The 18,672-nt window shown below is 34.2% G+C and overlaps 1 protein-coding gene across 1 annotated transcript; it reads left to right on the top strand.

Moving 5' to 3' along the window:
• On the top strand, positions 15,801–17,865 carry LOC109836120 (sphinganine C4-monooxygenase 1-like). The gene is made up of 3 exons (XM_020404017.1): positions 15,801–15,929; positions 16,056–16,288; positions 17,153–17,865. Exons 2-3 carry the CDS (start codon positions 16,070–16,072, stop codon positions 17,702–17,704), a joined length of 771 nt encoding a protein of 256 aa, XP_020259606.1. The 5' UTR covers positions 15,801–15,929; positions 16,056–16,069; the 3' UTR covers positions 17,705–17,865.

Below are 18,672 nucleotides of genomic sequence, written 5' to 3'. Positions count from 1 at the left end.
CCCATAATTATTTGATTTTAAATGTAAGTAAATATGTTTTTATTATTAATCATTCTCTTTTAATTGAACAATATGTGTATATTTTGACTATTTCATATCAACTATTGTATTAGTACAATATGTATATTTTTATTTATAGATAATTATCCTATAATTAGTTAATTTTTTAAGTACCCGTAATTAATTATTTTAGTTAAATTCCTAAACCTTAACCCTAAAATTCTTTATATATATTTAATGTTTTTTCTCCTCTCTCTCTCTACTATTCATCTCTTCCCCGCTTGCCTCAACTCCTCATCCCAAAGCTCGCCGCCCCGAGCTCTGTCAACCACCGCCCTGCCTTCCCCTCTCTACCTAAAACATCGCCCCTACAATCACTACCCGCGCCCCTCGAGCTCAACCTCGGCCCTTCGTGCTCCGTCGAGCCGCCGACCATGCCGCTGCCCTATCATCAACGCCGACCCCGCTCCTCCCCTTACTCCGAAGATCCACACCACCTCTCGTCGAACCCTGCTACCGCCGACCATGCCGCTGCCCTATCATCAACGCCGACCCCGCTCCTCCCCTTACTCCGAAGATCCACACCACCTCTCGTCGTGCTACCGCCGAGCTGAGCATGCCGACATCCTGACGACCCGTTGCCCCTCCCTCAGATCTGCCTACAGCCCTCGTCGTCGAGTTCCTCCGACGAACACCGTAGTCGCTGCCTTCACCGACGCTCGCCGAGGACTTACACGACAACGTCGATTCGTTCGATGAACTCCGAGGCAAGATCCCCAATTTTGATTATTATTTATTTTAAATTTTTAGATTTATCATAAATTTATTATGTGTAAGATTCCGCTCTCCCTGTTTCGTGGTTGAATATTTACATTATTATGAATTATTTACATAGTTTAATTATGACATATTTATCTACGTAGGTTGTTTGGTGAATAATATTAATTTAAATAATAGATATATGATAAATAGTGTTTTCAGAATAATTATAATAAGTTAAAAGAATTTAATTTGGTAATGGATTTATTTTAGAGAATTTATAATATTTAAAAGAATTTGTTTTAAGAAAAAAAATTATTTTAGAATTTTTATAATGAGAGATAATTTTAAAGGAAATATTCTTGGAATTAATAACTGAGATTTCGATTTTCGTGTGCAAAACATCTGTTAATGATAGTTTCATCTTGTAATAGTAGCTTTACTCTCGTATGTTTCTTGCATGTGATCACGACCCCTGTTCACACTTCATGACATTGACACTTAGCGTAATTACATTTATTATTCCATGTTGAGAATCATGAGAAGTACATGACTATAGTGACATGTATGACACAATTAGGATCTAGAATCTCGTGTGTAGTTGACCTAGAATTACGAGAAATGGGGTGATAAATCTTGGTCCATGTGAGCGGTTGGGATTGTTGATGTATTTTCCAGTCTCGTGCTGGTGAAGTTTGTGTAGTCACCGGGGTGGGTCTGAGGAGTTGAGATATTTATGATTGTTGATGTATTTTCTAGGCTCGCGTCGGTAAAGTTTGTGTAGTCACCAGGGTGAGTCTGAGGAGTTGAGATATTTGTGATTGTTGATGTATTTTCCAGGCTCGCGCAGGTGAAGTTTGTGTAGTCATCGGGATGGGTTTGAGGAGTTGGGATATTTGTGATTTGTGATCAGACAGTTATCCGATGATATGAGCGTTGATTCTGTGTGAGTTATGAACCAGTGATCTGTTATAGGATGACTAGTTACGTGATATTGTTAGTTAAGGTGATTATGGATTCTTGTAAGAGGTAGGCCAGTTGTATTTCTTTTCATACATAGATCGGGATTAATATTTAATTATCTACAACTGTTGTATTAGTACAACATGTACACTTTTATTTGTAGATAATTATTTTATAATTAGTTAATTTTTAAGTACCCGTAATTAATTATTTTAGTTAAATACCTAAACATTTACCCTAAAATTCTTTATATATATTTAATGTTTTTTCTCCTCTCTCTCTCTATCTCTCTCTCTCTCTACTGTTCATCTCTTCGCCCCTCGCCTCAACTCCCCATCCCAAAGCTCATCGCTCCGAGCTCTGACTTGAGCTCTGCTGACCATCACCCTACCTTCCCCTCTCCCCTCAAAACACCACCCCGCTACAATCGCCGCCCTCACCCTGCGAGCTCCACTCGGTCGCACTGCCGTTGATACCGCCGCCACTCAGCCAGCTAAAGACCACACGACCATCTCACCACCGTACAGTCCCTCGGCCTAATCCGAGCCCCCCAACAAAGCATACCTCTAGGCCGCGCGTCCCTCAACGCTCCGTCAAACCGGCGACCACGTTTCCCCCCGTGCCCGTGTGTTGTTATCCGAGAGGCAGAGGAAGCTCCGTCTCCAAACGCCGCCCTGCTCCTCCCCGTTACTCCAAGGATCCAATTCGCCTACTGCGTTGATCCGCGATACCTGTGCCGATCCGAGCACGCCGACGTCCCAACGACCTGCTGCCCCTCCCTCAGATCTGCCTGTAGCCATCGTTACCGAGTTCCTCCGATGAACAACGTAGTCACCGCCTTCATTGACACTCGTCGAGGACTTGCACGACAGTGTCGATTCGTTCGACAAACCCCGAGGCATGATCCCCAGTTTTGATTATTATTTATTTTAAATTTTTAGATTTATCATAAATTTATTATGTGCAAGATCTCGCTCTCCCTGTTTCGTAGTTGAATATTTATATTATTATGAATTATTTGCATAGTTTAATTGTGATGTATTTATCTACGTGGGTTGTTTGGTGAATAATATTGATTTAAATAATAGATATGTAATAAATAGTGTTTTTAGAATAATTATAATAATTTAAAAGAATTTAATTTGGTAATGGATTTATTTTAGAGAATTTATAATATTTAAAAAGAATTTGTTTTGAGAAAAAGAATTATTTTAGAATTTTTATAATGAGAGATAATTTTAAAGAAAATTATTCTTGGAATTAATAACTGAGATTTTGATTTTCGTGTGCAAAACATCTGTTAATGGTAGTTTCATCTTGTAATAGTAGCTTTACTCTCGTATGTTTCTTGCATGTGGTCACGACCCCTGTTCACTCTTTATGATATTGACACTTAGCATAATTGCATTTATTATTCCATGTTGAGAATCATGAGAAGTACATGACTATAGTGACCTGTATGACACAATTAGGATCTAGAACCTCTTGTGTAGTTGGCCTGAAATTACGAGAACTGGGGTGAGAAGTCTTGGTCCATGTGAACGGTTGGGATTGTTGATGTGTTTTCCAGGCTCGCATCGGTGAAGTTTGTGTAGTCACTGGGGTGAGTCTGGGGAGTTAAGATATTTGTGATTGTTGATGTATTTTCCAGGCTCGCGCCGGTGAAGTTTGTGTAGTCACCGAGGTGGGTCTGAGGAGTTGAGATATTTGTAATTATTGATGTATTTTCTAGGCTCACACCGGTGAAGTTTGTGTAGTCACCGGGGTGGGTCTGAGGAGTTGAGATATTTATGATTGTTGATGTATTTTCCAGGCTCGTGCCGGTGAAGTTTGTGTAGTCACCGGGGTGGGTTTGAGGAGTTGGGATATTTATGATTTGCAATCAGACAGTTATCTAATGATATGAGCGTTGACTCTGTGTGAGTTGTGAACCAATGACTTGTTATAGGATGACTAGTTACATGATATTTTTACTTAAGGTGATTATGGATTCTTATGAGAAGTAGACCAGTTGTATTTCTTTTCATACATAGAACGAGATTAATATTTAATTATCTATAATTTAAGACATATGGTATATACATGAGGGTTTCCTCGTTTGGATTATTTCGCTCGACGTACTACGTCTCTTGTTGTAGATTTTTAAGTATTAATTCTTTTTATTTGTATGACATGGTTACTTGGATGATTATTTTGATTGCTAGCTGCATGGATTTGTTACCCGATTGATTTATGAATTCTTATGATTATCATGTTTTAGTAGTGAATTTGCATGTTGATTTTGTCAGTTTTCCAATTGCATGTTCTTTTGTTATTTCTGTTATCGTATCGTTTTCCGCTTTGGTTTTTGTTGTTCTATTTGTTTTTGTGGGGTCTTGCCATGTTCCATGCATGCTGACGTACATCTGTTTTCTCTGGTGTATGTCAGACTTAGAGGAAGAATAGATCCAGCTGAGAGATCGCCAGGAGCCAGAGGATTCTTAGCATGGGTGTCTTGCAGACAGAACATAAGAAGAAGCCGAAGCTTAGTTATTGGTCCCAGTTGTTTTGTAGTTCTTTCTTTTCCATTAATCGATAGAATTTTGTATCTGTTCAGTATTCATTTATTCAGTTTTGTATAAGGGCATGTTTGACCCGAATATTATGTCTTGGATGATATTTTAGTTGTGTTATGTATCATTTTGTTCTGAGTTTGTTCATTATATTCTTGCTATCTGTGATCAGGGATCTGTGATTTCACATTGTATTTATTTATAGACGCTTAGCGTATTAGGTTGAAGAGAAATGATTATTTTATTTATTCTCATTAATCTAATACGTCTCGGGCTTGTTCACGTTCCGATTCCCAGGTATTTTGGGAAGCGGGGCGTGACATGCATTAACTATTTCCAACCACCCAAGAGGGTTTTTAAGTTTAAAAGAGTTTAAAGTTTGTTTAAGTTTTCTAAGTTTGAGTTTACAAAGAGGAAGCTTACAATTTCAATTGAGGAATTCATCCTCAATCTTCTTCATCCTCTATTATGTTTATAGAGAAGTTTTTCTAACTCTTTTCTCTAGCAATTAATTACTGATTTTTACATTCTCATTATTGCTAGTTTGCTAATTGAGTTAGATTTTATTTATACTCATTTTACCACACACACCCTATTTGAGCTTTTGGTGTTTCATACATCATATATTGGGTTGTGAGATTGTGATATTGTGAGAGAGAGCTTACTTGTGTTCTCACCTATTGTAGAGAACAAAATCTTGTATTTGAGCATTATTGTGAGTTACACATTGTATTACACTTATACACCGAGGGGAGTGGTTGGTGAGAGACGGGGTCGATTCCAAGAAGAGTGACGTCGGTTGTAAAATCTAGAGAGAGGTTGTAAATCCGAGCACTTGAGCAATCACACTTAGAGGGTGTAGAGTGTGATTGCAAGTGTGTAAGTTATAAAGTTTTTAGTGAACTAGAAAACCGAATTGTGAGGTGTAAATGTTATTCGGGTGAGCGTAGAAAACCTGATTGTGATAGTGGATATCTCCCCGGGAGTGGGGAGCGGAGACGTAAGACAGAAGGTCTGAACTCCGTGATTATCTTTGTGTGTTAGGGTTTGCATTGGCGTATCATTTGTGTCTCTTGCTTAGTCTATCTTATTCATCATTTCTCTTAATTTACAGTGCCCTATCATATTTGTAATTTGCTTATCCTTGCATATAATTATTACATATCATTCTTGCTAGGATATATTTATTAATTAGTGTTAATCTATATTAATATCTAATAAGATTAGCATAAACCCTATTCGCTCCCTTCTAGGGTGTTTTTCAATTGGTATCAGAGCTTGGTGCTCTTGATTTAAGGTTTAATCACCTTGAGTTAACGGTCCAAGCTTTAATATTGTTGCTAATCTTGTTTTGATATTATATATTTTGCTTGCTCATATATTATGGATATGTTTGGTGTAAGCTATGACATAAATGTTGCTCCTAAATATAAAAAGTTCCCTTATAAACAATGGTGCTTTAGATTCAAAATTTTTTTTGAGTGTAGAAATATCGATTTATGGGAAATAATTGACAATGCTTATATTATGCCCACTTTGAAGAAATCCAAGTGGAGCAATCATGACAAGAGAATGTTTATAATGAACAAGTTAGTGTTAGAATTTTTGCATAACACTTTTGAACCATGTACTTCTAACGAACTTGCCCATTTTTTAGTTCTTATACAATATGGAAACTTCTTGAAGCGCATCAAGAGAACTTGGAGGCGATCCGACGATCTTTGGCGGTTCCCTCTTCCAGTTCACATGAAGCCTCTTCATGCACACGATCACTAGGCGATAGCCCTAGTGAGGTATGCGAGTCCGATAACGAAAATGATATTATTGATGAACTCGCATATGGTTATGAATTGTTGATGCATGATTATAAGAAATTGCAACGTAGCTATATTGATATGAAAAGCAAGCATGTCGAATTAAAATCCTCTCATGAAACACTAGCCACTAAGTTTGATGTCATTGCAAATAAAAATATAAATCTTAAAAAATACAATAAAAAATTAAAATTGAAAAATGCTAGTTTGTTTCATGCTAAATGTGATGCTATATTAGAAGTTGAGAACATTAGAAAAGAGCTTACTTCTTTCAAAATTGACCATGCATGTTCTACTTCTAATAACAATGCTTGTGTGGATAATAATAAGTTAGATCATGTTAAAAGTAGAATATTCTCTATAGATTCAACATTAAAAACTTGGTCTTCTAATAGCAATGCTTGTTTTCAATTTTTAAGTTTGAACATTGTGTTTGTGTTTATGGGATCATTATAAATCACTCTTATGATGATATTTATGTGTTTGAGCTTCCAGATCATCTATTTGTGGTTTATAATGTATTCCTTATGTGGTTTATAATGTATTCTATGTGTGGTTTGATCAAGTTTTACAGAGAAGATTTTCTTTATTGATCAAACACTTTTTAGATATATACTTTGTTTTGAATTTGCATATAAGAGGGTTATGTTTTAGCAACCCCCCCTCCCCCTCGGGATTTATTGATCTTTCACTTCAAATCATGTTAACCGGGCATTCATATTGGTTGAAACAAGTTTTTCTTGTTTTTGTCGAAAATGAGCATATTGATCTTTTATGTATTTATCCAAAGCATACTAATCTTTGATCTTTATGGATAAAATTTATAAATATTTTGATAATTTTTTTGATTATGCATATAGGAAAGATGTGTCCATTATTTACATCGATACAAAATATCCTTTTTTGTGGACATCTTTGCCTAACTTTTTTGCTTAGATTTTTTTTTTTTTGTGATTTGAGCATGATTGTCATTTGAATCATGCATTTGCTCAATCATCTTTTTTTTTGTTAAAATGATACTTTATGATTTTCATGAACTCTCACTTGGTCTCTTTTTGGTATCATTTTTATTATATATTTTTAAATTTTCATGAACATGTTTTTGGTTTTCATAAGTTTTCATGAACTTATACTTTGATTTCATGTATTGAGACATCATTCTCATAATAATGTATTTATATATGTTTTCAGTCAATCATAATTTATGGTTTGATAACTTATGAATTTTCTTTTGAATTTATTGACAAATTATTTGATTCTTGATTTTTTTATTTTTAAATCTTTGATTTTTATTTTTGGGATTCTTTTTGTTTTTGTTTGTTTTTGATATATATCCTATATATATATATACTATAAGTATATATATATTATATATATATTTATATGAGTATAATATATATTATATATAGGTTATATTAGTCTATATATATATATAAGTATAAGGTAGTATGTATATAATATATATATATATATAGTATATAAGTATTATATAATTATATATAGACACACACACACACACACACACACACACACCACACACACACACACCACGACGACACACACAGATAAATATGATATAATAGGTAGCTATTTGAGGTATATATATATATGATATAATATATATGATATATATATATATTTTTTATGTAATATATATAATTGGGCATACATATGTATGTAATATATATATATAATATAGATATTATATATAGTATAGTAATATATATACTATATTTATCCAGTGTATATTCAATGAGTATATAGTATATAATATGTAGGATATATATACGTATATATATACGTATGTATATATATATACTATATATATATGTTTATAAAGAATTATATCTCACGTATTATTATATATATTATTATAATATATGTATAGTATATATTACTAGTATAATATATACGTGTATATATATATAATATATATATTATATGAGTAGATTATATGATTACTATATATCACAGAGAGAGAGGAGAGAGAGAAGAAATCAGAGAGAGATAGAGAGAGCGAGGGAGTGGAGAGAGAGCACGAGAGAGAGAGAGAGAGAGAGAAATATGGAGAACCTTGGCTCCAATTGCTTTAAAACAACTTGCGTAGTGAGTGGGCCTAGAATCTTTGAACCCTACATCACACCTCAAGATAGGGCCTCAACCACCCATTCACCAACTCCTCATGTAGATGTAGATCAAGATTAGGCCACATCACTACCAAGTTGCTTTGAAGCATTGTTACCAAGTTTCTCCATTTTTCTCATAATATAATATTATATAGTATATATAGTGTATATATAATATATATCTTGGAAGAATACTATATTTTTTATATATAGTATATATATATGATAATATAGAGGAGAGGAGAGAGACTCTAGATGAAGTAGATACGGCGACGAGAGAGATATGGGAACCTTGGTACTCAAGTTGCTTTAAACACACTTCCTTGGGTACAGTGATGTGGCCTGAATCTGACCCTAGCATCACACTCGCAGATAGAGCCTCAACCACCCAATTCACCAACTCCTATGTATGTCGATAGTAGGATCAAGTATTATGCCACATTCACTACCAAGTGCTCTTGAAGCACTTGGTACCAAAGTTTCTCCATTTTTCTATATATATATATATATATATATATATATATATATATATATATATATATATGTTTTAGACTCTTATGACTCTTTTCTTAATAACACATATATGCGGTCACTTGGTCTTCTTTAATGTGAGTTGTGTTTAGGATATTCTATATCAATGCTTACTCACATTTATTTGTCATGCTCATCATTACATATTTTCTATATGGCTTTTTGATAGGGGGAGCCTTCTCCATATCCTTTAAATTTTTTTATACTCACTTGTGCTTTTTGCTAGGGGAAGCTTTAGATCTCTTCTTAATCATATTTGTTAGCCTTCTTGTTTTGATGATGTTTAACAAACAATTTACCACTAATATTATTTGTCTAGTGTTTGTGTTTTCCTATGTATTGTAGACAAACAACGAGTTGGAGGTTGGATGGATTGAGCCTACACGATCATATCAAGAGGAGGTTGGCGGAATAGTGGAGTGAAGCAATGCACATTCAAGTCAAGATCCAAGTTCAAGCTTCATCCGTAAGATTACCAAGAAGAGCTTCATCGAAGATCAAGATAGCTTGGGTAATTTAGTTTAAGGTTTATACTTGTGTGTAGATACTTTAAGCTTATATATTAATCACACACACGTATTTGTTGGATTTGTTGAAATATAGGTGTTTTTGTGAAAATATTGTTTTATTTGTTTATAGACTTTAATATCACTTTATACATACTTTATTAAGTCTATAAAATCACTTTATAAAGTTTCAAAACATGGTTTAGTCAAATGACAAAAACAAGTGTGTTTACATTTATATGTTCTGGACTATTTTGCAAAATAATGATATTTTACAAATATGAAGTGCAATTCTAAAAATTCTTTTTGTAACATGTTCATTAACATGTTTATAAACATTCTCCAAAGTTTTATATTTTTTAGAATTTATTTGCTATTTTTAAAGGCACTTTAAAAATCAGTTTTTCTATTCAAAACAGGCTGATACAGTGTTATCAGTCGACTGATAAAAATGCCTGGAATCTTTATTTTGCTTTCTGTATTGTTTCAATCGACTGATATGTCGACCGATGTCATCGGTCGACTGATGTGTCGACCAATGAGATGTTTTTTAGTTTTTTCAGTTTTGTAGTTTTTGACCAGTTTACTAAATAATTTATTTCTCTCAAATGGAAAGTGATAATCATGAAATTCTTTTTGTAACATGTTCATCTACATGTCTAGAATCTTTCCTCAACATTTATTGATTTTTGGAGATGTTTTACTATGTCAAATCGATTTTACAAAGTTGGATGTTTTAGCAGTTTTTGGTATCTGTAATGTCTGTGTTCAATCAATTATTTCCCACAATTGGGAAGTGATATTTGAGAAAATTATTTTTATAAGTTGTTCATCTACATGTTTAGAAACTTCCCTCAAAATTTTATAATTAATGGAGTTCATTTACTATTTTTAATTGATTTTACAAAACAAGATACGCAAAATTCCAGCTCTCTATAAAATCTGTTTTTCACCAAACGAGGTCATCAGTCGACTGATGTATTTTTTCAGTCGACCGACGACCTCATAACGACTATAATTTTCAGATTTTGATATATCCGTTATTTTTTCTTTTTTGCTTTGTTTTCTTGGGTTTTTGGGTTTTGCCTTATGATCCTATATATACCCCTTGCCCTCTAACTTCTGAAGTGACCAAGAAAATGTTTTAAATAAGTTTAAAGAGTTTTAAACAAGGTTTAAGTTTGGTTTAAGTGTGTTTATAAGCTTTTAAGCATTTGAGTGTTTTGGTTTTGTGAATCAATTCCACAAGGGCTTGAGGAGATCATCTATTGAAGTTTGAGCTTCCAACTATTCTCCCTCCAACTCTTGATCTATTGAGAAGTTTTCTAAACTCTATTTCTAGCTCTTTTATATATTTGATTATCATTGTTATTAAGCTAGAACTACATTGAGTTTAGTTTTGATTTATATCTCTTTGTTCACACACAACCTTTTGAGCTTATTGTATTTACATTCATAGTATAATTTAGGGTTGTGGGTTAGTGACTAAGGGTTGTGCTTAATTGAGTTCTCACCTTATTTAGAGAACAAATCATTTAATTTATATTGTGCTTATTGTGAGATCATTTTGTAATACACTTGTACACCAAGAGAAGTGTGTGACGAGAGTCGGGGATCGTCCCAAGAGGAGTGGCGTCGGTTGACGAACCTAGGGAGAGGTTATAACCGAGCACTTGAGGGAGACACGTCGATCTAGTTCAACACTTGAGAGGATGTAGAGTGGGATTACAAGAGTGTGTTAGTTGTAGAGTTTTCGGTAAACTAAAAAACCGTATTGTGTGGTGTAAACGTTATTCGGGTGAACGTAAAAAACCCGGTTGTGATAGTGGATTTCTCCCTGGGAGTGGGGAGCGGAGACGTAAGACGGAAGGTCCGAACTCCGTGATCATTTGATTGTGTTTGAGTGTGCTTTGGCGTTTATTTATATTTGTGCTCATTGCTCATATCGTCATTGTCTCATTATTCACATCATCCTCTATCTTGTTTCATATTGTTTACCCTTGTGTTAGGTTATATATCCTTGCATATATATTTCATCATATAGGATATATCTCATTGTTTACATTGCTTATCCTAGCTCAACATTGTATATCTATCTTGTAAGAATAATTTGTTAATAAGTTTTTAATTGGCATTTAATCGGATTAGATTAGCATAAGACCCTAATCACCCCCCTCTAGGGTCTAACAATATTGTTTATCCCCTTTTCTGATGTTGCCAAAGGGAGAGAAAATATAAGTATTTATGTTTGTGGTTTTATGCTTGAAATGCCTATGAACTTTTATGTGTATTTTAGTAAATTGTTTGTCATTATCAAAAAGGGGGAGATTATTGACCTTCTTGTTTTAATAATGATTTAACAAACAATTTATGACTAATATTGGTTTTAGTATTTTGTTTTGTATTGTTTAGTATACACAGGAAAATGAGCTACAATGATATTGAAGCCTATGCAAATCAAGTCAACTAATCAAATTCAAGATTCAGAAGATTCAATCTTAGTATACTTAGAATAGATTTATATATAATGTGTGCTAATTCTATAAGCTCAAATTTACACACACATACACGTTTTGGTTTTGTATATAGTTATATATATACATATATGTTTTGGTTTAGCTATATAGATATGAAGCAATATATATCTTTATTTTTACATTTATGAGTTTAATATTCTATTGAATTTGCAAAATATTATGTTTATGGATAAATATTATGTTTATGGATTAAAGACTTATTCACATTATTTTTATATCTTGTATAAGTCTATAAATCCATTCTAAAGTGTTTGAAAGCTTAGTTTAAGTTATTTTGTCAAAATCATGTGTTTCGATATTTTGCATTTTAACCGATTTTGCAGAATAATAAGATTTCACAAATGGGAAGTGCTATTTAAAAACTAGTTTTTGTAACATGTTTATTTTTATGTTTACAAGCATTCCTCAAAGTTTTACATTTTTTTGAATTTATTTGCTATTTTTAAAGACAGTTTAAAAATCAGTATTTCTATTTTAAAACTGTGCATGTCATATATCTGTCCGCGGTCGACCGAAGTGGTCGCGGAGGTCGACCGCGAATTGTCCAGAGACTTTCTCTATTTTTTAGCCTTTCGCGGTCGATCGGCCTTGGCACTACGGTCGACCGCCAAGTTAGCCGTTGCACAGTAACAGCTAGTTTCCAGCTTTGATTATTTTAATGTTTTAAGTGTTTTTGTTGGATTCTTAGGCTGGTTTCTTCAAGCCTATAAATACCCTTTTGCATTAACTATTTCCAACCACCCAAGAGGGTTTTTAACAAGAGTTTAAAAGAGTTTAAAGTTTGTTTAAGATTTCTAAGTTTGAGTTTACAAAGAGGAATCTTATAATTTCAATTGAGGAATTCATCCTCAATCTTCTTCATTCTCTATTATATTTATAGAGAAGTTTTTCTAACTCTTTTCTCTAGCAATTAATTACTGATTTTTACATTATCATTATTGCTAGTTTGCTAATTGAGTTAGATTTCATTTATACTCATTTTGGCACACACACCCTATTTGAGCTTTTGGTATTTCATAAATCATATATTGGGTTATGAGATTGTGATATTGTGAGAGAGAGCTTACATTGTGTTCTCACCTATTGTAGAGAACAAAATCTTGTATTTGAGTATTATTATGAGTTACACATTGTATTACACTTGTACACTGAGAGGAGTGGTTGGTGAGAGACGGGGTCAATTCCAAGAGGAGTGACATCGGTTGTAAAGCCTAGAGAGAGGTTGTAAATTCGAGTACTTGAGGAAGAGGACACGGGCTAGGCCAACACTTAAAGGGTGTAGAGTGTGATTGCAAGTGTGTAAGTTATAAAATTTTCGGTGAACTAGAAAACCGAGTTGTGAAGTGTAATCGTTATTCGGGTGAGCGTAGAAAATCAAATTGTGATAGTGGATTTCTCCCCGGGAGGGGGGAGCGGAGACGTAGGATGGAAGGTCCGAACTCCGTGATCATCTTTGTGTGTTAGAGTTTGCATTGGCGTATCATTTGTGTCTATTGCTTAGTCTATCTTATTCGCCATTGCTCATTATTTATATTTTGCTTATCACATTTGTATTTTGCTTATTCTTGTATATAATTATTGCATATCATTCTTGCTAGGATATATTTGTTAATTAGTTTTAATCAGTATTAAATCTCTTATTTATGTGAAATTTTTATAATTAGAGTGACTGTTTTATTATATTCACTGTCTAGTAATGATTAATATGATTTTTTTTTAAATTTATTCGATGATATTTTATTAATTTGTCACTAATTTTTTAATTCATGATATCATTTTATTTAAAATTATATTGGTAGTAAATTTATTTGCAGAAATTTAATCGAGATGCTAAGATAAAATAATAAAATTGCAGCATACATGTCATTAAAAGAGCTTCACATAGACAAAAATGATGTCATCCCGAGAGGAAGAACTTTAAATTTTATTCTCTTTGATAGTGAGGTAAATTTTATGTTTTAATTATATTGATAAGTGTAAGTTTAAATAATTTAAGTTTTCTTTATTTGTGATATATTTTATTTAACTTTTCACAGAACACTCTTGTACGTGATTTTTACTATAAAAATAATGCATTATGACTGAGAAAATTAATACAAGAAGAAAAGATAATATTTTCTCAAGCGTAAATATTGTTACTATAAATAAGATATATAAACCAATAAGCACTCCAGTATCTATTCATTTGTGTTACCAACAAATATTAATGTTTTAGAGGAGGATGCAATGATGTAGAAAAATATAAATTCGAGTTTTTTTTATGGAGAGATTGAATCACAATCGATTCAAAAGAATTTATTAAAGGTATGTACTAAATTTATTTTCCTACTAGGTTAATTATTATGTATCTCAAAGTATACTAAATTTAAACTATTTTTTCATAGATATTATTGGAGCAGTTGATGAAATTTATGTGATTTATAGCATAAACAGGAATGGAAAAATAATTTTGTTTAGAAGCTTTACAATGCTGATCATGAGTAAGTTATAAATCCATTACTGTTTATATGAAAAATACCGAAATAGATTTTATAACATAAATATTAAAATATACATTTTCATTCTTTTATTACATTTAATATTAGCTTCGAGAACCAAATCAAACAAACGTCGAGATAAAGGCTAAACAAATCAAAACAACGGCACAGATCCAAACACAATAGTTTTACGTGGTTTGACAATTGCCTACGTCTACGGGGCAAGAAGGGGATTTGATTTTTATAAATAGAGAAGAAGAGTACAAGTTGATATTACAAATCACTCGAAGGAACAAACTAATCTTACCAACAAATCTCTTAATATCTCCAAATAAACCCTCAAATAATTGCTCAGAAAAACTCTCCTTTTTCTGTGCTCCAAATATCCCCAAACCAATCTCCAAACAAAGCCAAAGAAACCCTAATTTATATGTTGGTATTTATAGCAAACACCAAACCCAAAAAAGAACAGGTAACACAAAACATGCCCTGACCCGATTGGCGGTCGACCGCCCAAAGCTCACAGTCGATCGCGATCTAGCGACAGAGACCAAATTTGCCTACAGGGTCTCGCGGTCGACCACGACAATCGACCGCGCCAAATCCAGACTCCTACTCTGGCTTGTGCACGTTCGCGGTCGACCGGCCTTGCGCCGCGATCGACCACGCAGCACCCAAAACAACTTCTGTGCCTCCAAACCTATTCTGATCCAAAATTTCTAGCCGATTCTACACACAGAAAGCAGTTGGTTAAATTTTAAGCAAAAAGGCGAGAACTTCAAAATCATCTTTCGTTAATTTAGAACTCCGATATATAATTCATTTAAAAAGTGAAAAACACGTTAACACATGCGCCTATATATTAATAACCCAAAGTCAGTAACGAACTATAGAAACTATTAGGAGTACGAAAGTACTTAGATGTGTGAACTTGTTTGAGCATGCTATAGTGATCCGCGTCAAAGTTTGTGCAACTCTTAAGTTTGAATATCGGCAAATTAATTCATATATAGCTATCTACGTCAATTTTGGAATACGTTGAATGGTCTACAAATTAATATTCTAACTAAGCGAGCTGTTATCTGTTTTACAAGTAAAAATATCATACCACTTAGATGAGGGAAAAGTCATACAAACAAGTGAAGGGAAAACCAAGTCAAAGGAAGAATAAGGCAACAGTCAGAATTTGAATTGATTTGCACCTGATGGCTTTCGTCCAACGAGAAAAATCAATTGTCAGGTTGCATGGACCTTTGAAATTTGATTTTGTGAAGGATATTAATTACAAAATCCTTATCACGCATGCATAAACTTAATTTCTAGTCGATGCGTGTGATCATAATTAATTAGTTAGTTCATAATTAACAAGTTGCTTTACTGCTGACCTTTGCAGTCTTCGTTACGTTCAAATAAAAACGAAGTGCTTTACTGCTGACCTTAAGCAAAGAACCGAGACTATTGGATCTTAATTTTGATTAATATTATAATTAATGATCAGTGTCTCCTTTGGCGGCTCATGCCCCCAAGATCTCGCTACATATATATACAGCCATCGAGTGCCCAAATATTGTCATTGCGATTTGAAGTGTTAGTTTCTATTCAGAGATCGATTAGCGTCATAAGTTCATTGCTCCTTCTAAATTGATCATCAGCCTTCAATTCTCGTTAGTTCCCTTTCACTAGCTTTATTTTGAAGCGTTACTTTCTACTTATAAATTAGCTTTTATATATACATGTGTGTGTAATTAATGCTCTAATAAAATTATCTTTTTGTTTTTCTTTTTCATCAGAAGATCTAGAGCAGATGGGCTCTCGAATGACAGACGAGCTATTGCTCATGTTCGCACCCAACATCGTATACTGGGTGTATTCGGGTATGTACGCGATGCTGGGCGACATGGAAAAGTACAGGCTGCATCCAAAGGGAGATGAAAATAAGAACGTACCATCGAGGAGCACGGTCATCAAGGGCGTCCTCACGCTGCAAGCAATGCAGATAGCAGCATCCTTCGTATTTGTCATGGTATATATATATATATATCATGAATCAATATATGCACATGCAACATTAATTTACAGAATTAGATTTCTAGTGTTTGAGAATAATGTGTATAGATATCGTTGTCAGAAGATTCTCTCGTATATCTATGCTTTTTAATTCACGATAGATTTCACGTAACTACCACAAACTTAATTTGAAGGGTAATTTACATGAAACTGTAATTAACAAACGTGTTTTTACTGTAAAGAAAATTTTATCATAAACTATTGGAAACCGTTACTAACCCTGTTAAAATTTTGGATAAAAACGGCCTAAAAATTAATGACAATAGGAGATAGGAGAAAATAACATAAAAGTCATATGAAGTAAATAAGTGCAAGAATATCCAAAACATGCATATTTGGAAGAAGAAGAAGAAGAAGTTTAGTTTAAAAAGAATCCATTTCAGTTTTTTAGTTAGGAAATATTAATTATAACCTCCCAAAATATATTCATAGAATTTTTTTCCCCTTTTTCTGAAAGGTACTCCCTTCTTCTAAAAAAATGAAAATCGACGACTCACTAGTTCAGAGAGAATGTCCAAACGGCCTAAAAAATTATGCATGCAATTTTACGGATGCAAAAAACATTCAATGGGGGATAAGGGAGATAGAAATATATGATAATATATATACAGACAATAATATTGTGGATACCCACTGCATGCATGCATGAATGTACTATGTCTTATCTGACCATGTATATATATATGTAAATGGATACTTTCACGTATAGTACGTATGTGTACAGCGCTAGCTGTTACATTCTCGATCGGGAAAGTATCTATCCAAACCTTCGATCGATCAATATTAATCCATCCTCTAATAAATTATTACTCGATCGCAGCTCGCCAGGGACAGCATGAGTTTGGGTGAAAAAAAGCCAGAACCATCTCTCTCAACAATGGCGCTCCAGTTCCTAGTCGCCGCAGTGACCATGGACACTTACCAGTACTTCATGCACCGTTTCATCCACTCCAACAAGTTCCTCAACAAGATCCACTCCCATCACCACAGCCTCGTCGTCCCCTACGCGTTCGGCGCCACCTACGGGCACCCCCTGGACGGCATCCTCATCGACATCTCAGGCAGCCTCGTCTCCAGCATGGTCGCCGGGATGACCCCTCGGACCTCCATGTACTTCTTCTGCTTCTCCACCGTCAAGATCGTCGACGACCACTGCGGCCTGCTTCTCCCCTGGAATCCCCTGCAGAGGTTTTTCAGCAACAACTCGGCCTTCCACGACGTCCATCATCAGCTGTATGGGAACAAGTACAACTACTCTCAGCCCTTCTTTGTGAGTTGGGACAAGCTGATGGGGACTTACTTGCCCTTTACAGTTGAGAAGAGAGAGGAAGGGGGCTTTGAGGTCACACCCCACCTGATGAAGCAAGCTTAATTAGCTAATTAATCTCTCTTTTCATTCGTAATATTTATTGGTTTGAGGCATATTCTTGACGTACATCTATATATATAAATGCATATACATTCAATTCACACAAATAATGTTCGTTTGTGTAATTAAATATTATTAATTATTGTAAATTAAGTTCCATCGTGCACGGCTTATTATTAATAAAAATTAAGGGTGTACGTGATTTGGATATACATATATATATATGGATCGCGAAGCATATTAATTGCAGCATTTTCGTTTAACAAGTTACTTACACGATGCCAAAGTTGAGGATGAAGCAAAAGCAAATTAAATTCCGCAGCTAGCGTGCAAACACCATATTTTAATCCGAACATTGTGCCGAATGGCGTGCGACTTCGTTAAAACTTCACGTACATCCATTATGCAGCAGAAATAGAAGCTGCGTTTGAGGATATCATCTCCGATTAGATGAGGGGAGCAGCAAAAAATATTTTTAAAATTTGAAAAATAAAATAATACTAATGAGTAAAGGAAAGGATGGAGTGAAAACAGCTAATAAATATATTTTCTTCCTTGATTTTCTAATGAAGCACTTACAAAAAATTAATTATCTGGAACACCGATCGATGACCGTGCGTTTGGGGTGCCCTTAGCCCTTAGCGGCGCTTAGAGTTTTGATACCCCCGGTCTAAAGGATCGTGGGGAAGTTCACTCGTCAAGCCGAAAACAGAAGTAAAGTATTTAGCCATAGTTTGTTGAATTTGCGCCACCTTATATTAAAAGCTACTAAATTTACACAATCTCAAAATCTACACAAACAATTAAGAACAAGGTAGGATATATTTGGAGTTGATACTTGAAGAAGGCATAAACATTTGGAATCTTAGAGGTCTGGGCTTCAACCAGTCGACTTGAAAGGCCAGAAGACGGTCAAGATTGAGTCCAGCTTGATCCAGCCCATGCGAGGAGCATTGACGATATTCTTGCGA

This window comes from Asparagus officinalis, chromosome 4 (genome assembly GCF_001876935.1).
Source record: "Asparagus officinalis chromosome 4, Aspof.V1, whole genome shotgun sequence".
Taxonomy (NCBI): Eukaryota; Viridiplantae; Streptophyta; class Magnoliopsida; order Asparagales; family Asparagaceae; genus Asparagus; species Asparagus officinalis.
This window is presented reverse-complemented; position numbering and strand designations above follow the sequence as displayed.